We start from the raw sequence: 17,632 nt of genomic DNA on the forward strand, positions 1-17,632 counted from the left end.
GAAGGATGTTAGGTAGTGCCTGGTAACCCTTGTCTTTGTTACAGGCATCCTGTAAGCAGACGTTTAGACAGGAGTTGTGAATTATAGCACTTTAATATATTTCCTTTTGACCTTTTCCAGCAAGTCAGGAAGGACCCTGCAGAGCAGAAGTTTATGTAGAGTTGAAAATCAAAGTATTAAGCCCTCTTCTGATGGTGAGCTGGGAAATCAGGCTAGGTTTGAATTTTTCCTTCAGCAGAGCAGAGGAATTCTGAAGATGACTGAAGCTGTGGCTCACACTATGCATTTAAATGCATAGCTCTTTAATGTCTTTGTCTCTATTCTTGGATCTGAATGCTGCTTTAACTAAAGCTTCTGACTTTCAGCAGCACCAGCTACACATCTGCCATTGCACGGCCTGTATTTTCATATCCTTATCTTTTTCACCTATGCAAACAAAAGCAGGAAGCAGGATTTTTGGGGGAGAGGATGTGCCATATCCGTTTCAGATGTGTTTCTTGCCTGACCTTTCCAAAGGTTTTCTGTTGGTGTCAGAGTGATTATAAGCAGGCATTGTTACTTTTAACTTGGGGGGGAAAGGAGCTGACTCCCCTAAACATATTGGCCTCAAAAAAAAGAAAGAAAAAGAAAAGAAATAAAAAAGGCCAATTCCAGCCTCTTCTTGATGTGCTGTGGCTGCAGCTAGCACTGAAAGGACTGCAAACGTTGCCATCTCTTTGAAGTACCAGAATGACTCATTAAAGGAGGCCGTCAGGGCTACAGAACGGGTAACACAAACCGCGCTTCTGTTAGCAGCCTGCTGCCTGACACAGCGCTTTCTGTTTGCTGCTACGGGAGGTACTCGCAGGCGGCTGTGAGGAGATGAGAACGCCTCTCTTTCGCAAACAATAGCAAAATGCATTTCAGCTTCTTGTCACTGGCAGCTCAGACCTCATGGCTGTCCCCTCCCTGCTCTTCTGAACGCACAGAACCAATCATTTCTGTTGAACATCTGCAGCTGCATCCACCACTTCTTACCCTATAGCCAACTACTTTTATGCAGGACTTTCTAAACGTTTCCTGGAAAGCAGAGTCTTGTCCTTGACTTGCTGCAGATGCCTTAATGTGTTTCTTGCCTTTGTTGTTTAATTTGAGAGGCTGTGGGTATCACATGCTCCATGAACAACAGATGAGATGCTTTTCATAGATGGCCATGCTTACCCTTCATTGTGCTCATAAGAGGTGCCTGGAATGTGTTATGTGCTGTAATTGCTAGTGCCTGCCATGGGATTATAGCAAATAGAAAAGAGTTATTTTCCAGCAGCCCCATTTTCAAATCAGATGGGGGTTATTCATTTACAGATTCAAAAGCGTTACAACAAGTATACGCTTCATGTAAAGCATTGAGGGTGTGTAGAATGTGTAGTAGCATTGTCTTCTAGATGCTTACCTAAAAGCCTCAACTGAATCACAGGTCTTGCAGCCCTATCCTAACCCTCAGTGCCAGTCTGAGTGATTCCTTTGAGCAGCTTCCATTCAGAAGAAACTGACTGTTAAGAGTGCTGTAGGTTAGCACTGACCATGACTTCCCCTGTGGGGGGAAGGCAGCTGGAGTCTTTCGTTTAGAGATTTGTGTGTAGCACAATGCAGAGATCCTGATACTGTGCGTGGTGAGACAGTTGCCTGCAAGCAAGAAATATTATGTAGTGAGTAGAAACAAAATGTTTGTGTTCAGAGACTAAATTGAAGGTAGCAGTTACCATTTGAGAGCTCAAGAGAAGGTGGTACCATCTGCAACTGGAGTGCGAGGCAACAGTTTGAAAACATGACTCATACACTTCTTCCTCTTTGAATTCTTGACACAGCAGTTGTCTAACTGAAGATCTTACTAAAGGTTTGCATGGCTAAATATTGAACACAGGGTTGCTTCTACGAGTTTACTAATGAAGCTGGACTTACTGATTGTGTGAAGTGCTTTCTAATTCTGAGCCACAAACAGGGAGGTTGTAGCTCAGTGTACACTGATGCAATCTGTTTTGCTCTCTCTTCCTATTCTTGCCCACAGAGGTGTTGCACCACTTCTCACAGCATCATTGATCCATGCTGCACTTGATGAAGTTCTCCAGAAGGACTTGACTGAATTTCAGCAGCAAAGTGTGGAAACAGAGGAAGGAGATGAGGAGAGGTTCACCTGTAAGTATACCTAAAGACTTCAGTGTTTTGAAATGGTTCCCAGAAGATTTGGTTAGGCTGTCTGGCAAACAGCAGTGAACAGGACTTTCTTTGCTCCTGCTGGGTATCTGGGATGAAAGGTAGATGGTTCAGTCTTGTGGGCAAAATGCAGATGTGGTGCCTAGAGCCTCAGATGGGTTGTGTGGGTTTGCTTTCTAGAAAAGGAAGAGACCTCCTCATCTCTGAAAGGGATGTGTCCACTGTGCTTCCTGAACTAGTGAAGAATTTTTCCTCAGTTGGACTGATTCAGTTCCTGTCTTAAGTTGATAATCTCTTACTTTTGAAGCACCCTTTTCTCTGTTAGCTCTCTCGACCTTAGCTAATTACTCCTGTGCTTTGACACTGGCATCATCACAGTTGCTGTTGTGCAGCCATGCTGACACCTTCAATCAATCCATGTAATCTATCTTGGTTTTGCCTCCTCTTGAGAACAAGATTTTGGGACCCATGGCCCCTCCACAGCTTGAGTATCATGAAACACTAGCTCTTCCTCTCAACAGTCTCTGTCTTTATTGATTATTTCTTCCCTTCCCACCTTTCCTTTTAAAGATGAGAGGCTGGGGCATGAAGACCTCGGTGCATGTGTCTTCTGCCTGCTGCCTGCATTTTCTCCTGAGGGAGGTGGAGAGAGAACAGACCTTGGTGACTGAGTGCCTGGTGTGTGCCTCATGTAACAGATGGTCCTATTGCACTTACATGCTGAAGTGTTTAACATTAGACTTCACCAAACCTTCAGTCTCAGTGCCAAGAATTTAAATGCAGCAGGATGCAGGCAGAGTAGAAGATAAAAATGGAGGAAAGATGTCTTAGGCAAACTAGTCTGTCCTGAAAGGTGAAGTGCTCCTCCTTCCATTTCCTTGGGATGACTTGAAAGGCAGTTCAGCATGCCCCAGAGGCTGTGTCTTGTAGCAGAGTTTTGGTAATGACCAGGATACGATGCTTTACGGGAGCCTATTTCAGTATTCACTTACAAGTCAAATGTCAGGAGAGGGAACTCAGTTAATTAAGCCTTGCTGCACCCTGACTATTTCATCCTTTACTTTGATGTTTGTAGCCTTCATGTGTGTGGACCAGAGATTTAGTGAGTTTCCAGCACTTTGCATGGGGAGAGTTGGTTTCATATCAGCTTAGTCTTCTGGTCAGTAGTGGTCTGATCATTTTTGTGGCCCTTCTCTGGACCCTCTCCATCAGGTCCATGTCTTTCTTGTGTTTAGGGCCCCAGAGCTGGATACAGCACTCTAGGTGAGGTCTTACCAGAGCAGAGTGGCAGAATCACCTCTTCCCATGTTTGCCACACTTCTTTTAATGCACCCCAGGATGTTATTTGCCTTCTGGGCTGCAAGTGCACACTGTTGACTCATGTCCAGCTTTTTGTCTACCAGTACCCCCAAGTCCTTTTCTGAAGGGCTGCTAACTCCTCTAAGCAAAGAAGCTCCTTTCATCCTTAACATTTGTACTGCTTTTCATTGCAACTTTCTCTCTGCATTATTGTGAGGAGCTGTTGTAATTCTGGCAGAGTGCTGAATGTGTGCACAAGAGAAACCCTAAGGAAAGATGGGCCAAAAGATGAGGTAGGGTAGGAAAACAGGGCACACAACTCATTGTTCTGCCTTTGTGCCGTCAGTGCTGGATGGAGAGTCCTTGCAGCGCTGCTTCTTCAACAAGCTTTGGGATGTTTGCTGTGAGTGGCAGAAGCAGTTGCCACCACTGAGGCCACTGAAGAAGTTCCTGCTGGTTTCTGTTCATGCCATCCGGAACACTCGACGGAAAATGGAGGACCGGCATGTTCTGCTCCCAGAGTTCAATCAGCTCTTTGGTTTAGCAGTAAGTCTGGAAAAAACTCTGGGGGTCCATTTGTTGGTGTTTCAGTGTTCCTGTGAACACGATGGATGACCTGTGAAACGATAGGAAGTTGTTGCTACAAGTTACATATTGCACCTGTGCTGGAGCAAGGACTTACTGACTCGGGTTGCTAGGGGCTGCCCTGACAAAGAACCATCTCCTGACCCGGGATTTCGTGTCCTAAGTGATACAGGGAGATGGAGAGTTCATGTAGTGTTATGTTGCTGGAGTTACAATGTTGTTGTGATTGTGGTAACTGTTAGGAGGAGGGGAGAGCAGCAGCTGTACAAGTGCCAATTAAGGAAGCTGCAGTGGGCCTGTGTAACCAGCTGCCTGCTGTTTCAATTCCAGATTATTTTCAAGGATATTAAATGACTAACACCAAACAAAGAAAAGTAATTCCCTTGCCAAGTACCCATTACATCCATTTTGCACACTGGTAGACTGGCTTAAGTTGTCCTTACCTGTGCAGTGTTGTATGGAAGAAAGCCCAGAATGAGGTCTCGTTGCTTGCTGGTACCAGTCTGTGAGGTATTTTGGTTGTCAACATGAAGATGTCTTCCCCTCTCTCTCTCTCTCCCTGCCAAAGGATGACGTGGATCGTGCTTACTTTGCGGTATTTGATGGCCACGGTGGAGTGGATGCTGCTGATTATTCAGCAACTCATTTACATGTAAATGTTGGGCTACACAAAGAGTTTGTTAAGAATCCAGCTGAGGCCTTGAAATGCTCCTTCCAGAAGACAGATGAAATGTTTCTTTTCAAAGCCAAAAGAGAGGTGAGTGAGTAGAGATTCATTCCCAGACTGGGTACTGCTGGACAAGGTGGTGTCATCCAGAAACTTCAGGCAGTACAGTTCCTTTGGATCCCTGACTTCTTTATGAAATTAGGCTACATGTGAAGGTTTGCTTTGATCCAATTGTTTCTTTCATTGAGGAAAACCAAAATGAGAGTGCTTGCCAGTTCGAGACAAAAATGATCAGGGAGCTGGAGCACCTCTACTATGAGGACAGGCTGAGGCAGCTGGGGTTGTTCAGCCTGGAGAAGAGAAGGCTTCAGGGAGACCTAACAGCAGCCTGCCAGTACCTGAAGGGGGCTACAAGAAGGCTGCAGAGGGACTGTTTCCAAAGGGCTGCAGGGACAGAAGGAGGCAATGGTTTCAAATTAGACAACAGCAGATTTAGATTGGATGTTAGGAACAAGTTCTGCACTGTAAGGGTGGTGGAACACTGCAACAGGTTATCCAGGGAGATGGTTGAAGCCCCATACTTTGAGGTATTCAAAGTGAGGCCTGCCAGGGCTCTGAGCAGCCTCTTCTAGTGGAGGATGTCTGTGCTGACTGCAGGGGGGTTGGACAAGATGGAAGTATTCATTGCGAAATATATTAAGCCATGAAAGAGAGAGAGCAGCTTCTTTGTGAGGTTTGACTCTTGCTAATCTTTACATGGGATCTAAGACAGTTAAGTGCCTTCCTTTCTTGGCATCCTGGCCTGCATCAGGAATGGTGTGGTCAGCAGGAGCAGGGAGGTCATTCTGCCCCTGTACTCTGCACTGGTTAGACCACACCTTGAGTATTGTGTTCAATTCTGGGGCCCCCAGTTTAAAAGGGACGTTGAGATGCTTGAGCGTGTCCAGAGAAGGGCGACGAGGCTGGGGAGAGGCCTTGAGCACAGCCCTATGAGGAGAGGCTGAGGGAGCTGGGATTGGTTAGCCTGGAGAAGAGGAGGCTCAGGGGAGACCTTATTGCTGTCTACAACTACCTGAGGGGTGGTTGTGGCCAGGAGGAGGTTGCTCTCTTCTCTCAGGTGGCCAGCACCAGAACGAGAGGACACAGCCTCAGGCTGTGCCAGGGGAGATTTAGGCTTGAGGTGAGGAGAAAGTTCTTCCCTGAGAGAGTCATTGGACACTGGAATGGGCTGCCCGGGGAGGTGGTGGAGTCGCCGTCCCTGGAGCTGTTCAAGGCAGGACTGGACGTGGCACTTGGTGCCATGGTCTAGCCTTGAGCTCTGTGGTAAGGGTTGGACTTGATGATCTGTGAGGTCTCTTCCAACCCTGATGATGATGATACTGTGATTTGAATACCCAAGGGTAAGGGGATATATTTAGGGCAAGGGATCTGTAATTAATAGTGGTAGAGCAGAGAATGTGAAAGGGATTGGGGAGGCCTGGGTGTGTTGGTGAAACGTTCACGGCACTGAGGTTCAGATCCTCTTCCTTTCCTGTGTGTCTCTGTGTTCTGAACAGTAGAGGTCTTAGTCTCCTCCATCAGTTTTGGAATTACTAGCAAAGAAGAAAGAGCATGACAGAGGCAGTGCTAACCCACCGTTGCGTGGCAAGATATGTAAACAGTTTGCTTTGGGTACCTGAGCTGCACTTGGCAGGTCTGCTCTCCTGTTTAGGTGTGGTTAAACCTAGGTTTGCAATATTGCCATGCAACCTGCAGGGCTCGTTGAACAGTCACCTAACACAGCTGTTCTCTTCTCCAGAAGCTGCGCAGTGGTACAACAGGTGTATCTGCCTTGATTGTAGGGAGCAAGCTACACATAGCATGGCTTGGGGACTCACAGGTCATGCTGGTGCAGCAAGGAAAAGCTGTGACACTAATGGAACCTCACAAACCAGAACGAGAAGTAAGTCTGACTTGTTTTTTTTCTCCCCTGTGTTCTCAGAATCTCTCTTGAAACCTATGGGAATCAAACTTTAAGTGTTTGGTGCTTTACACAGTAACATCATTTGTATGGGAGGGTTCAGAGAACTAAGTTTCCTTTTTAACATCCTCTCCTGTGTCTTGAAAAGGTGATCCCTACAACTATGCCACTCTTGAAGGTAATGAGGGTGCTGTCAGTCCTGCCTTCAGTTCCTGCTCAGATGGCATTTGCAATATTTGTAACAATTTGAGACAAGATATTTTGTGTGTGTGTGTGAATCTAAGCCTGTCTGCTCTAAAGGAACTTACTCATGTGAGAGTAAGAGCTATTTAAAATGTTAGCATAATACAAGTCTCTTGGAATATGTATCCTGTCATTCCAAAGCTGATGCTACTCTCCTGCTATCCTAAGTGGCTTAAAGTATTGCATTCCCTATACATTTTAACTAGGTGGATAGTTCATTAGTTGAAATTTGATGGGGATCTTTCCTTGCAAGACCCTTGACCTCCAGAGCATGACTGTTAAAATGGTGTAACCCAGGAGGTATCATTGCAAATGCTGCTGTCACAGTCCCCTTATCTGCTGTTTTGTTCCAAAGATTTATATCTTTACTCAGTTGCTGGATGGGATGGGAAGAAGTGGGAGCAGAGGGTGCTCATCCATATGGGATAGAACATGATGATATAAAAACTTAAGAATTCTACTTTTTTGGGGATTGTTCAGCTTAGAGGAGAGAGGACTTCAGGGGAATCTCAGAGCTGCCTACCAATGCAGAAGGCATCCTACAGGGAGGCTGCAGAGGGACTTTCCTAAGAGTGTCTAGGAGTAGGGCAAGAGGGAATGGTTTGAAGCTGAGGGAGAGTAGGGTTAGACTGAATCTTAGGAAGAATTTCTTCAGTATGAGGGTGGTGAGACTCCACAATAGGCTACCCAGGGAGGCTGTAGCTGCCTTCTCTGTGGGGATGTCCAAGGCCATGTTGGATGAGGCCTTGAGCAGCTGATTCTAGTTGAGAGGTGTCCCTGCCCACGCCAGGGAAGTTGAAGAAAATGATCTCTGAGGTCTCTTCCAGGCTGAGGCATTCTGTAATTCTCTGATGTTTAGTGGACAAACCATAGAAGGGTTTCAGTGTGAAAAGTGTATTCTACTGTTTTTCAGGACGAGAGAGCACGCATTGAGGCTCTGGGTGGTTGTGTGACCTACATGGACTGCTGGAGGGTTAATGGCACCTTGGCTGTTTCTAGAGCAATTGGTAAGGTTAAATATGATGTTCTTCATAAGAGAGGTGCTCCAGCCCTCTGCTTGTCATTATGGCCCTCCTCTGGACCAGCTCCAACAGGTCCATGTCTCTCTTGTGTTGAAGGCTCCAGAGATGGACAGAGCACTCCAGATGAGGTCTCACCAGAGCAGAGCAGGGAGCAGAATCCCCTCTTTCCATCTGCTGGCCACACTGCTTTTGATGCAGCCCAGGCTGCCGTTTGCCTTCAGGGTTACAAGTGCCTTTTGCTGGCTCATGTCCAGCTTCTCATCTATGGGCTCCCCCAAGTCCTTTTCTGTAGTGCTGCTCTCAATGTCATCATCCCCCAGCCTTGACTGATATCTAGGCTTGCCCCAACCTAGGTGCAGGACTTTGCACTTTGCCTTACTGAACCTCATGAGATTCTCCTCAGCACATCTCTCCAGCCCATCCAGGTCCCTCTGGATGGCATCCTGTCCTTAAGCTTTCTTTACTGCTCAGCAATTAGGATGAAAAAGATAAAAGACCGTGGGCAAGTACAGTAGGTAACTGTAATGTATGAGTGGAAGCAAATTAGCCTAAATTTGGGTAATACAGAATCACAGAAATCACAGAAACATCCAGGTTGGAAAAGACCCTCAGGATCACCAAGTCCAACCTATAACCCTACTCCACAAGATTCATCTTAAACCATATCCCTAAGCACCACTCTTAAACACATCCAGAATGGGTTACTCAACCACCTGTCCTGGTAAGGCATAAATCCTGCCAGGCTGGCTGTGCTAGTTTGAAGTTAGCTAGAATGTTTTGGTGAGAAGAATTGGACTATAGGCTGTGAAAAGGCAACAGTGCTGATGTCTGCTGCACTCATAGGCTTGCTAAGATGGATAAGAACAAGAACAAAAACACAGATTGAACAGAGTCTCTCTCTAGCTTTTGGGGCTGCATGAACTTCTCTCATGCATACTATTTGGATCCCATCTGTGTGAAACCAATGAACTGAACACAATGAGCAAATTCGTATGGCATTGTGTTGTTTATCTGGTAATTAAGAAAATGCTTGTTTTCCTAGCATTCTGAGGGCTGTCCAAGAGGCACACCTGCAAAATGAAGGCCTGACTATCTCCTTGCACAAATAGATTTCAGAGAGAAGCCACTTTGAAAGCATTTCTCTAGTTTGTCCACAGAATTAGGAAAGCATGAATTGGAGTAGCTCCATAGAAAGCTACTGGGTTTAGGTAGGTTCCAAGCATTCTTCAAGAAACAAAGGACTGCCATGCTTGTTCTGTAGCTTTTTACTGCTGTCCTGCACCATGTACCTCTGGAATATGCTCTGGCTGTCTTTGGGGATGGCAAAAACAATCTATGAGAGAAGTAACTGTTTACATTTGAAATAAGAAAGCCTTTGTTTGGGTTGTTTGTTTCAGGGGATGTATGCCAGAAGCCCTATATCTCTGGTGATGCAGATGGAGATTCATTTGAGCTGACTGGCTCTGAAGATTACTTGCTTCTGGCCTGTGATGGATTCTTTGATGCTGTCAAGCCACATGAGGTCGTAGACTTGGTCCTAGATCATTTAATGCAAACCCAAGGAGTGGGTCTCAATGCAGCAGAAAGACTGGTGGCTGCTGCGAAGGAAAATGGATCCAGCGATAACATCACTGTTCTGGTGGTGTTCTTGAGGGATCCTCAGGACATCTTGGCAGGCTGTCTCAGAGACCCTAAGAGCCATGAGGCTGGTGATAACGCTCAGAGATCATCCTTTAATTTCCTCAGCTGTGAGGCAGCAGCCACACAGTGACAAAATCTGCTTAAATGAGAATGTTTAAGTTCATGCCAGGAACTGCTTTCCGCTGAAGAAGCCTCTAATACAATAGGAAAAAGGTATCAGGAGAAGAATGACAAATGGACAAACATTTGGGAGAAAGGCAAGACTCCTTCTGCTGAGTTCCCATTTGTCTTTTCCTTTCTTCCTTCCCCCTTCCCTTCAAAAACCACTGAGCAGACCTCCTACAGGTGTTTCATCTCTGGGAGCAGACTTCTAAAAGTGTTTCTCAGGGCTGCTGGTCACATCCCTCTGCCCTGGAAGTGGTAAGAAACCTTACTGTGCATAAGCTAATGGGTCAGAAAACCTGTTTGGGAATTCTGAGTGAAAATTTCAATTAGTGCTTGCAGAGAATTCTCTGTGTTGTATTTTATTGTGAGATTACTTTGGAGACTGGGAAGAGAGAAACTGTCACCATCACAGAGGAGCTTGTTACTGTGTGAGGCCTGTAGGGACAGGCTTGGTGTGCGAGCTGAGTGACTCCATTCTGTTCTGTTTGTTTTGTACCAAAGATGATATTCTAAGGATGATCTGGCTGCTTCATTCAGAGATGTTCAACTTTGTGTGTATGGAGTGGAGAAAATGAAACTGAGTGCTCCAGGGGAAAAAAAAAAGGCAAGAAAACTAACTAGAAATATCCCAGGGAAAATGATACAAAATCAGCTTCTTTCTGGGTTGCCCTGGTTTATAAACTGGAATCCAATATTTACCTGCACTGGATTATTTCTCCCTAACACTTTACTGGCTACTTGGCAACCTGAAAAGAAAGGACCATTATTATTGTATTTGAAAGAGACCTTTACAGTATGCCTGCTCTAGCAGTTCAATATGCTCTGTTCCTGCCACTTTTTAATGTAAAAATGAGTGGTTTATTCTGTGTTTTTTTGTTTATATCCTGAACTTTACAGTTGGAGGAATTTTTTTTTCAGTGTTACTTTATTTTTGTTGTGGTTGTTATTTAAATTAGAATTTTAAGGTGGCTGTGTCTTAATTATCTGGTTTTACAAACTGACTACCCTCAAGTGCCTTAACTATTTCACCCAAGTATTGCTGGCTTCCTCCTATGTTCTGGTGAGCCAGTTTATAGTGTTTTTAAAGTGTGACTTTTACATTTTCATTAATATTAACATTTAATGCACTTAAATGTTTCCTTTTTTTTTTTTTGGTGAATGTTTTTAGTGGAACCAGGATTTCAAAGGAAAAACAAATCTTTCATTGTTGCCAAATTTTGTGGCTTATATTAAAAGCTTGGCAATACTTACTGTGGCTTACCCTCTGCCCCATGCAAGAAGCTCATTAGTTGATCATAAACTAAAGCATCTAGGTCATCTTGACTTGGATTTAAAAACAAAAACACTTCTGACCTTCAAAGGAAAAAATAATAACACAAACTAGAAGCAGTTTAGTACCAGTTTTTTAATTACTAGATAGTTCATTTGGACATGGATCATTTCACTTTTTGGGTCTAAGTAACTTTGTAAGGAAATGTGAAGATGAAAAGACGTTTTTGTGTGACTGTTATGTGTCATTTCATGCCAGAGCATCTGCTTGTGCTTTGTCTTGCCTCGCTAACAGGACTCACAGGATCTGAGGGCTCATTGGTAAACGTGTTGGTAATTTCTGTGTCTCCGCAAGAAGTGCTTTACAGCTGCCAGCAAGACTGCCTGCCTAGTTCAGAAGCATGTGGCAGTGCAGTATGGCAGTCCTAGATGTGCTGAATGTTGCTGTTGCTTAGGGACAGTTTAGACAGAAGAGCTGAGATGGTCAAAAGGATGAACAGAGCAGCACTGTGTCCATACTGTCTCTGCGGTGTCAGCTGGCACGGGGCAGTGAGGTACCTGAGGAGCTCAAGTTTTCACTCAGTTGCTGTGAATGATCATTTGATGTAACACAAACTCCTCAGTAAGCCATTACATAGCAACTTGGACACTGACTTCCTTGTTGAGCTATGCAACAACAGGAGCTTTTCCTCCAAGAAGGCTACAAGCACTTTGCCAGCCTACATTTTGCTGCCCTAAAATACATGGAGAAGGCTTTCTGTGCTGGCAGCCAGCTAGATGTAGATGTTAGTTTTTTCTAGTGAACCTAGTCTGGATTTGCCATCTCCTCTCTTTGATTTCTTACCCAGATATTCAGTGATATGCTAAATTCTGATGACCACTAGTGCCTCTTGGTGTCTTGGAAATAGTTCTCATTATTAATTTAGTAAGATCATACAGACCTGTTTGATTTCACTGCTACCTGAGGTTTCTCAGGAGAGGGGGAAGCTGCTGTATTCCTGAAGGGAGGTGTGAAACGTTGGTAGGTTGCTTTGCTTTCTGAAATGTGCCAAATTTCCTGAGACATGGTGGGAAAAATCCTTTGTAGGCATCCTTTTCTTTCAACCTTTTGGGGCAGATTTGTGTTACAGATGAAAGTCTTAAGTTTTTCAGCAGATACTTGCAGCTATGTAAAAATATCCCCTTTTGTTTCTAATTGGATAGATTTTTCTTTCTCAAGTGGGAGCTAAGTGAAATGGGCCTTCAGAAACCTGTCTCTGGTAATCAAAATATTTAATTCTCAAGCTGTGCTCTAGGGAAGAAATTCTGCATTCTGAGAAGCTGTTGACTTCTGTTTCCATTCTAAATGACCTGGTGCCTCATATCTTTGAGACAGAAGTGGACAGGAGTAGTCTTTGAGAAGTTAAGACTTCAGTGGGGAAGGGACTAGCAATGTCCACTAATTTTGAATTAACTACTGAGCAACATGACTAATTTGCCTGTTTCCTTTTCTTTCTGATGAGAGTGCAACAAAACCAATTCTTGAGTCTTTCCAAATCTTTGAAGCTGTAGAAGTCAGCTAATGTATTCCAGACAGATGTTCAGTGCAACATGGAAGTGTTTCCCAACTTTACTTGACTCCAAAGGAATGGCTGCTGCTGCCTTTTAACACCCAGCATCAGAAAAGTTACTCCTGAAAGGAGCCTGCATCCTTCAAGCAGAGCACACTTAAATTACTGTCTTTTGCTTAATCAAAAACTAACTTTAGTCCTTCTGCTTAGGTGGGTGTCCAGCACCTCTCTTGCTTCAAGGTATTTCATACTTCTGCCTGCCTTTCCTTACTCTGTCTTTTCCTACAGAGAAACATACCTAAGACACTGAAGCCTTCTGGGTCTGATGTCAACAAGATGACAATTTTACAAATCAGGTCTGTTGAGGGGTTGATTTGAGGTTTATTTTGGGTGATTTTTTTTTTTTTTTGCCTTTTGAGGATTTTTTTGAGAATACAAAAGATAGAAATGCAGGAAAACGTTTAGAACAGAGAGAGATAAAGTAAAAACCACCCTTTGAGTGATGGAGGAGTGAGAGAGGGACAGGAATGCATTTATGTGTGTTATTAATGCCTCTCTTAAAAGGAAGTGGGATGGAAAACAGAGCCACAAATGTCAGCTCTTTAAAGTGAAATACCAGTTCCTGAAAGAATGAGAAACACCCCCACTAGAAAGGCAAAACTTGCGTGTGGTAACTGTATCCTCAACAAGCCAAGGAAGGAATCACAATGAAAGCATCCAAGGTGACTTGCTGTGACCCCTCAACACTGCCTTGGAAGCTAATGCTACTAAATGGATTCTTCTAAAGGTCCTCGTGTGAAAAGTGGTACTAAGAGGGAGCCTCCAGTGCGTGTGGTGCTGGTCACTGTGCAACTGCTACCATGGGTACGTGCCATGAAGTGTGATAAGCAATTGATAGGGCTGGGGAGCTCTCAGGAGATGAGTAATTGGGCATGGAGTGCTCACAGCAGCGTTGGCAGTTGAGCAGTGTTAATCACAGTGCTGCCTTCAATAGCATTTAATAGACATTAGTCTGAATTCTAAGTCAGATGAGATACTGCTCTTTTTAAAAGCATTTCCAGAGCTGTTAGCTTTCCCTCATGAAGAATGCTTCTCTTTCCTTACCAATTCAGGAGGTAAGGTGGCTGTCTGCACTGGGAAGCCCATTTTCAATTGATAGCTTGAAACAGCTGCTTGTGGTTGGAACTTCCCTCCTAGGCAATCCTTTAGAAGCTAACAAAAAGGTGATCCCAAAACAAGTGGCTGAGAAGCCCAGCTGTTTCTGAATGGTGCTGCAGCAAAACCTCTCAGGCTGTAAAGGACATGAACAGTTGAGCTGCTTAAAGCCTAAATGAAGACTGCAGCCCTGCTCTTGGTGCAAGGCTGTTGGTTGAAGTACTGCTGTGGATGCAGGTACTTAATGCATAGCCCCAGACCTAATCTATTTCTGTTCTTACAGTCCTGAAGTATCAACAAATGCTTTAGGGAGAAAGTGGGGGGATGTTAGCCCCAACAGAGCAGATTGCAGATGATTCATATGTAATTTAGCTATAGTTATGCCTGTATTATATTTCCCTGCTTAGTTCTATTACTGTCCCTTTTACAGCTGAGCCTGTGGCCATCAGACAAAGTCCTCCTAGAAAATAATAATCCATCCCTCATTTTGAGGAGCAAATAGCTTCTGATGGACACCATGGCATTCAGGAAGGGTTGGAGAGGGAGAGAAAGGAGCTTTCAAGTGAGTGCAAACCTTTCCAGCCCATGCTCTCTCAACACACGTTTTTAGCAGGCCTAGTTGCATCTGAATAGTTGTTCTGGAGAGCAGTCAGTTTTCTGCCAAGCTAGTCATAACCTTTAAAGCTGACAGCAGCAGACCCCAGAGGCCAGTCCTCCAGCTTTCCTAAATCGAGGCACTAAAGCAGCCAGCCCTCTGGACTATTTGTTTTGCAGTGCTGACAGCTCTAAGAGCTCAGCCGGTCACTTTCTGCCTGTGTTTTGGTTGTTTTTAATGTATCGATCGGATTTTGCTTTATCTAAAGTTATTTCTGTTGGTATCAATTATGTCAGCTGAGAAGTAATCAAATGGAGATCTGAGGGAGATATGGCTGCACTTGAACACCTGCCTGTCATAGCCACTTCTTAAAATACTGCCTTAAAATGAACCGCTGAGCTCTGGTGCTAACCTTATCTCTCCACCGAGCAGCAAGCCAAAATCTTAACAGAGAATCGCTTAAACTTCTGTTTTGGTGTGGCCCATCAGAGCCCAAACACTCAACCAGCCTTCCCCACAAGCTGCTGGGTGTTGTTAGCTTAACGTTTCCCAAGCTCTGCATACTGCTGCTGGTGCACACAAAACCAAACAAAAGGCAGCTGTGCTGGCAGCCTGGAGAATTTAGCAAGCCGCAGCTTTTGTCAAACAGACGAGGACGAAAATCAATAGGAAAAGAAATGTTTTCAAGCTTCTTGGAATGCAAACAATGGAGTAAAAAAAGCAGCAGCCTAGAAGGATTGGCAGTGCACTGTCAGCTTCAAAACACTGCTTTAAGCAAATGAGTTTGGCTGTTTCGTAGTGTCTGCTTTATTTTGTTAACAAACTCCTCTTAGTCAGGGTTTCTTGTCTTGTTGATGTGTGCTCGTTAGTCTGAAGAGAGAAGATATATTTAACTTTCTAAGGAGCTGAATGCATCTGGGCTCTGTGACTAGTTTGTGATTGAGTTTTCCTTCCAACTATTAAGCCTGATTACTGATTTCCAGGAGATATTAATAGAGCAAGTACTGAGCTTATTAGTGACTAAACAGTTGTGGACTTCCACGCACAAGAGCTTCATCAGTTCTTCCTGATCTTCTTGAAGTTTGTTGTCATTTCTGTGGCAATACATCAGGTATGTGCAAGGTTTGTTGCTTCAGCAATTGGTGCTGGAAGTTGTGGCCATCATTCCCTGCACGAAGTGTTTGTCCTTTTGCCTAAGAAGCGATCTCTCCTTTTGGATGTCGAAGTAATAGCTAGGGAACTAGAGAGATCCTATGGGGACCTTCTCAGGGTTATCAACAATGACTTCCTCTTCTTCATTTTGCTCTTTCTAATTTTGTTAAAAGGCACTCTGCTTAATACTGGGTGGTTAATGCTGCTTGCTTTCCTTTTTTCCCCTTCCCCCCCTGCTTTTCAGTATGTTTAATAATAGCAAAAGTATTTGTTTTGTTGGGGTTGAAACTTTATTCTGGGGAAAAAAAAAAAGGTTAGTATAAAGTTTTAAGTACCTTTAACTTACTTAACTATTTCTGCTTCTGAGAATCAGTCCTGTGCTGTCTTCTCTTATTCTCTTTCCAATTTTCTTTTCCTTCTATCTGCTGCACCCTTTTATTTTGTCAGCCCCACTCGCCACAGTGCTGCTTCTTAGACTTTAACTCCTTTCTCTAAGTCAATTTAATTGCCACTTATAATTTTGATTTCACCTGCCTTCCTAGTGAATGTGGTTTAATCTTTGGAGATCTGCACCACCAGGAGTGTAGGAAGTATCGTGTCAGCTAGGAAGAGAAGAGACTACCACAACTGTTTGTCTCTGCCATTGACCAGTAGTGGATGCATAAGAAGAAAATCCTGTTCTTTACATGTTATTCCATAGGAATACTTATTGCAGGTAACAGTAGCTCTCATCCTGAACGCAGGACTTGAGAAACATTCTTGTCTCTGTACTTCCTTGTCCTGACAGAGGCTGTTTCCAAACTCTTGCACTGTTTGGAGTGGGGAAGAAAAGCTTTCTAACTCCCTTCACTGCCAGCTTTTTCTTTCTTGCAGTAGTTGACCAAGTGGACAGGTTGGTAACTGCAGCACAGCGTGTGACTAATCAACCTCCCAGTCAGGGCAGTTCTTCAGTATCTTGTCTGTACCATAACTTCAATCCTCTGCTTGTTTAGTGGTAAGTTAGACCTCTATAATTACTCCTGCTGACTTTAAACATATGTGTTTTTTATCAGTATTAAAATAGTACACGAGCAGAACTGTTGCTTCAGGCACATTTCTTGCCACTGTTGGCTTACAAACCTTGAATGAAAGTAAGAGGGCCAGTGACAGTGAAACAGGAGCTGTTAGCCAAGTGTTGTAGAATCCTAGTCCTTATTTATTTTGTCTGCTAATCTGCACTTGTGACCCTGAGCAGGAAAGCTGCAGTACAGCAGGTTTTAGAAGCTGTGGCTTAACCAGTGATTTAGTATCTTAAAACTCTTACTCAAGCTAACTGGTTTTGTGCACAGGCCAGAGACCTGTTGTCATTGATCATTAAATGCTATGCATATTGTACATTCATTTATGTGGATTGTTCTAACAGTGCTTGTGTGGATTATGCTATATTACCATATTTTTATATATATATACATATCTATGTGTATCTATTGCATGAGGTTTAATTGTTTGGGGGGTTTTGTATTGTCACTTTTGTATTCACACAGTGCCTCATGTATCTTATTTGCATATTGTAAGAAGTTGTTTCAAAGCAGTGATTGGAAACAGGTGGAGATAAGAACTCTCCACTCTAGGGTCTAATATTTCAGGAACCTCAATAAAGCATTGTGATTTGAGGTGGTGTTTGTTTCTTTTCTTAAATGCATTTTGCATTCTAATGTTTCAAGTAGGTGAATCTGCAGTGGTCTTACTGCACATCTTCCAGCAGTTACCCTGTCACCAGACCTTGCCTTCTTCCACACAGCTGTTACTAAACATAGCAAGAAAATTCCCAAAGACCAAGGTGCTAGGAAGCAGGCATGTAACAGAATGTTGGGAATTGGAAGGGACCTCTAGACATCATCCAGTCCAACGCCCCTGCCAGAGCAGGATCACCTAGAGCAGGTCACCCAGGAAAACATCCAGGTGGGTTTTGAATTTCTCCAGAGAAGGAGACTCCACAACCTCTCTGGGCAGCCTGCTCCAGAGCTCTGTCACCCTCACAGGGAAAAAGTTTTCTCTTATGTTCACGTGGAACCTCCTCCACTCCAGCTTGCCCCCATTGCCTCTTGCCCTTTCGTTGGCCATCCTTGAGCAGAGGAAGTTTTGAGCATGATGGTAACT

General features: G+C 44.0%; 1 protein-coding gene across 2 annotated transcripts in view; it reads left to right on the forward strand.

The window, feature by feature from the left end:
* PPM1F (protein phosphatase, Mg2+/Mn2+ dependent 1F) overlaps positions 1 to 17,145 on the forward strand; it is a 30,930-nt gene extending 13,785 nt beyond the window's left edge. Inside the window, exons 2-8 of one of the 2 annotated variants that reach the window (XR_010307809.1) lie at positions 2,045 to 2,172; positions 3,836 to 4,035; positions 4,643 to 4,831; positions 6,540 to 6,683; positions 7,858 to 7,951; positions 9,364 to 10,027; positions 11,337 to 17,145. Coding sequence is in view for 1 of the 2 variants with exons in the window: in XM_064168363.1 (XP_064024433.1) it covers positions 2,045 to 2,172; positions 3,836 to 4,035; positions 4,643 to 4,831; positions 6,540 to 6,683; positions 7,858 to 7,951; positions 9,364 to 9,737 (1,129 nt within the window). In the remaining variant the exon portion in view is untranslated. Of the gene's footprint in view, positions 1 to 2,044; positions 2,173 to 3,835; positions 4,036 to 4,642; positions 4,832 to 6,539; positions 6,684 to 7,857; positions 7,952 to 9,363 lie in introns of both variants that reach the window. The other variant, XM_064168363.1, reaches the window with a different exon arrangement.
* Positions 17,146 to 17,632: the final 487 nt, after the last annotated feature.

Source organism: Pogoniulus pusillus, chromosome 30, assembly GCF_015220805.1.
Source record: "Pogoniulus pusillus isolate bPogPus1 chromosome 30, bPogPus1.pri, whole genome shotgun sequence".
Taxonomy (NCBI): domain Eukaryota; kingdom Metazoa; phylum Chordata; class Aves; order Piciformes; family Lybiidae; genus Pogoniulus; species Pogoniulus pusillus.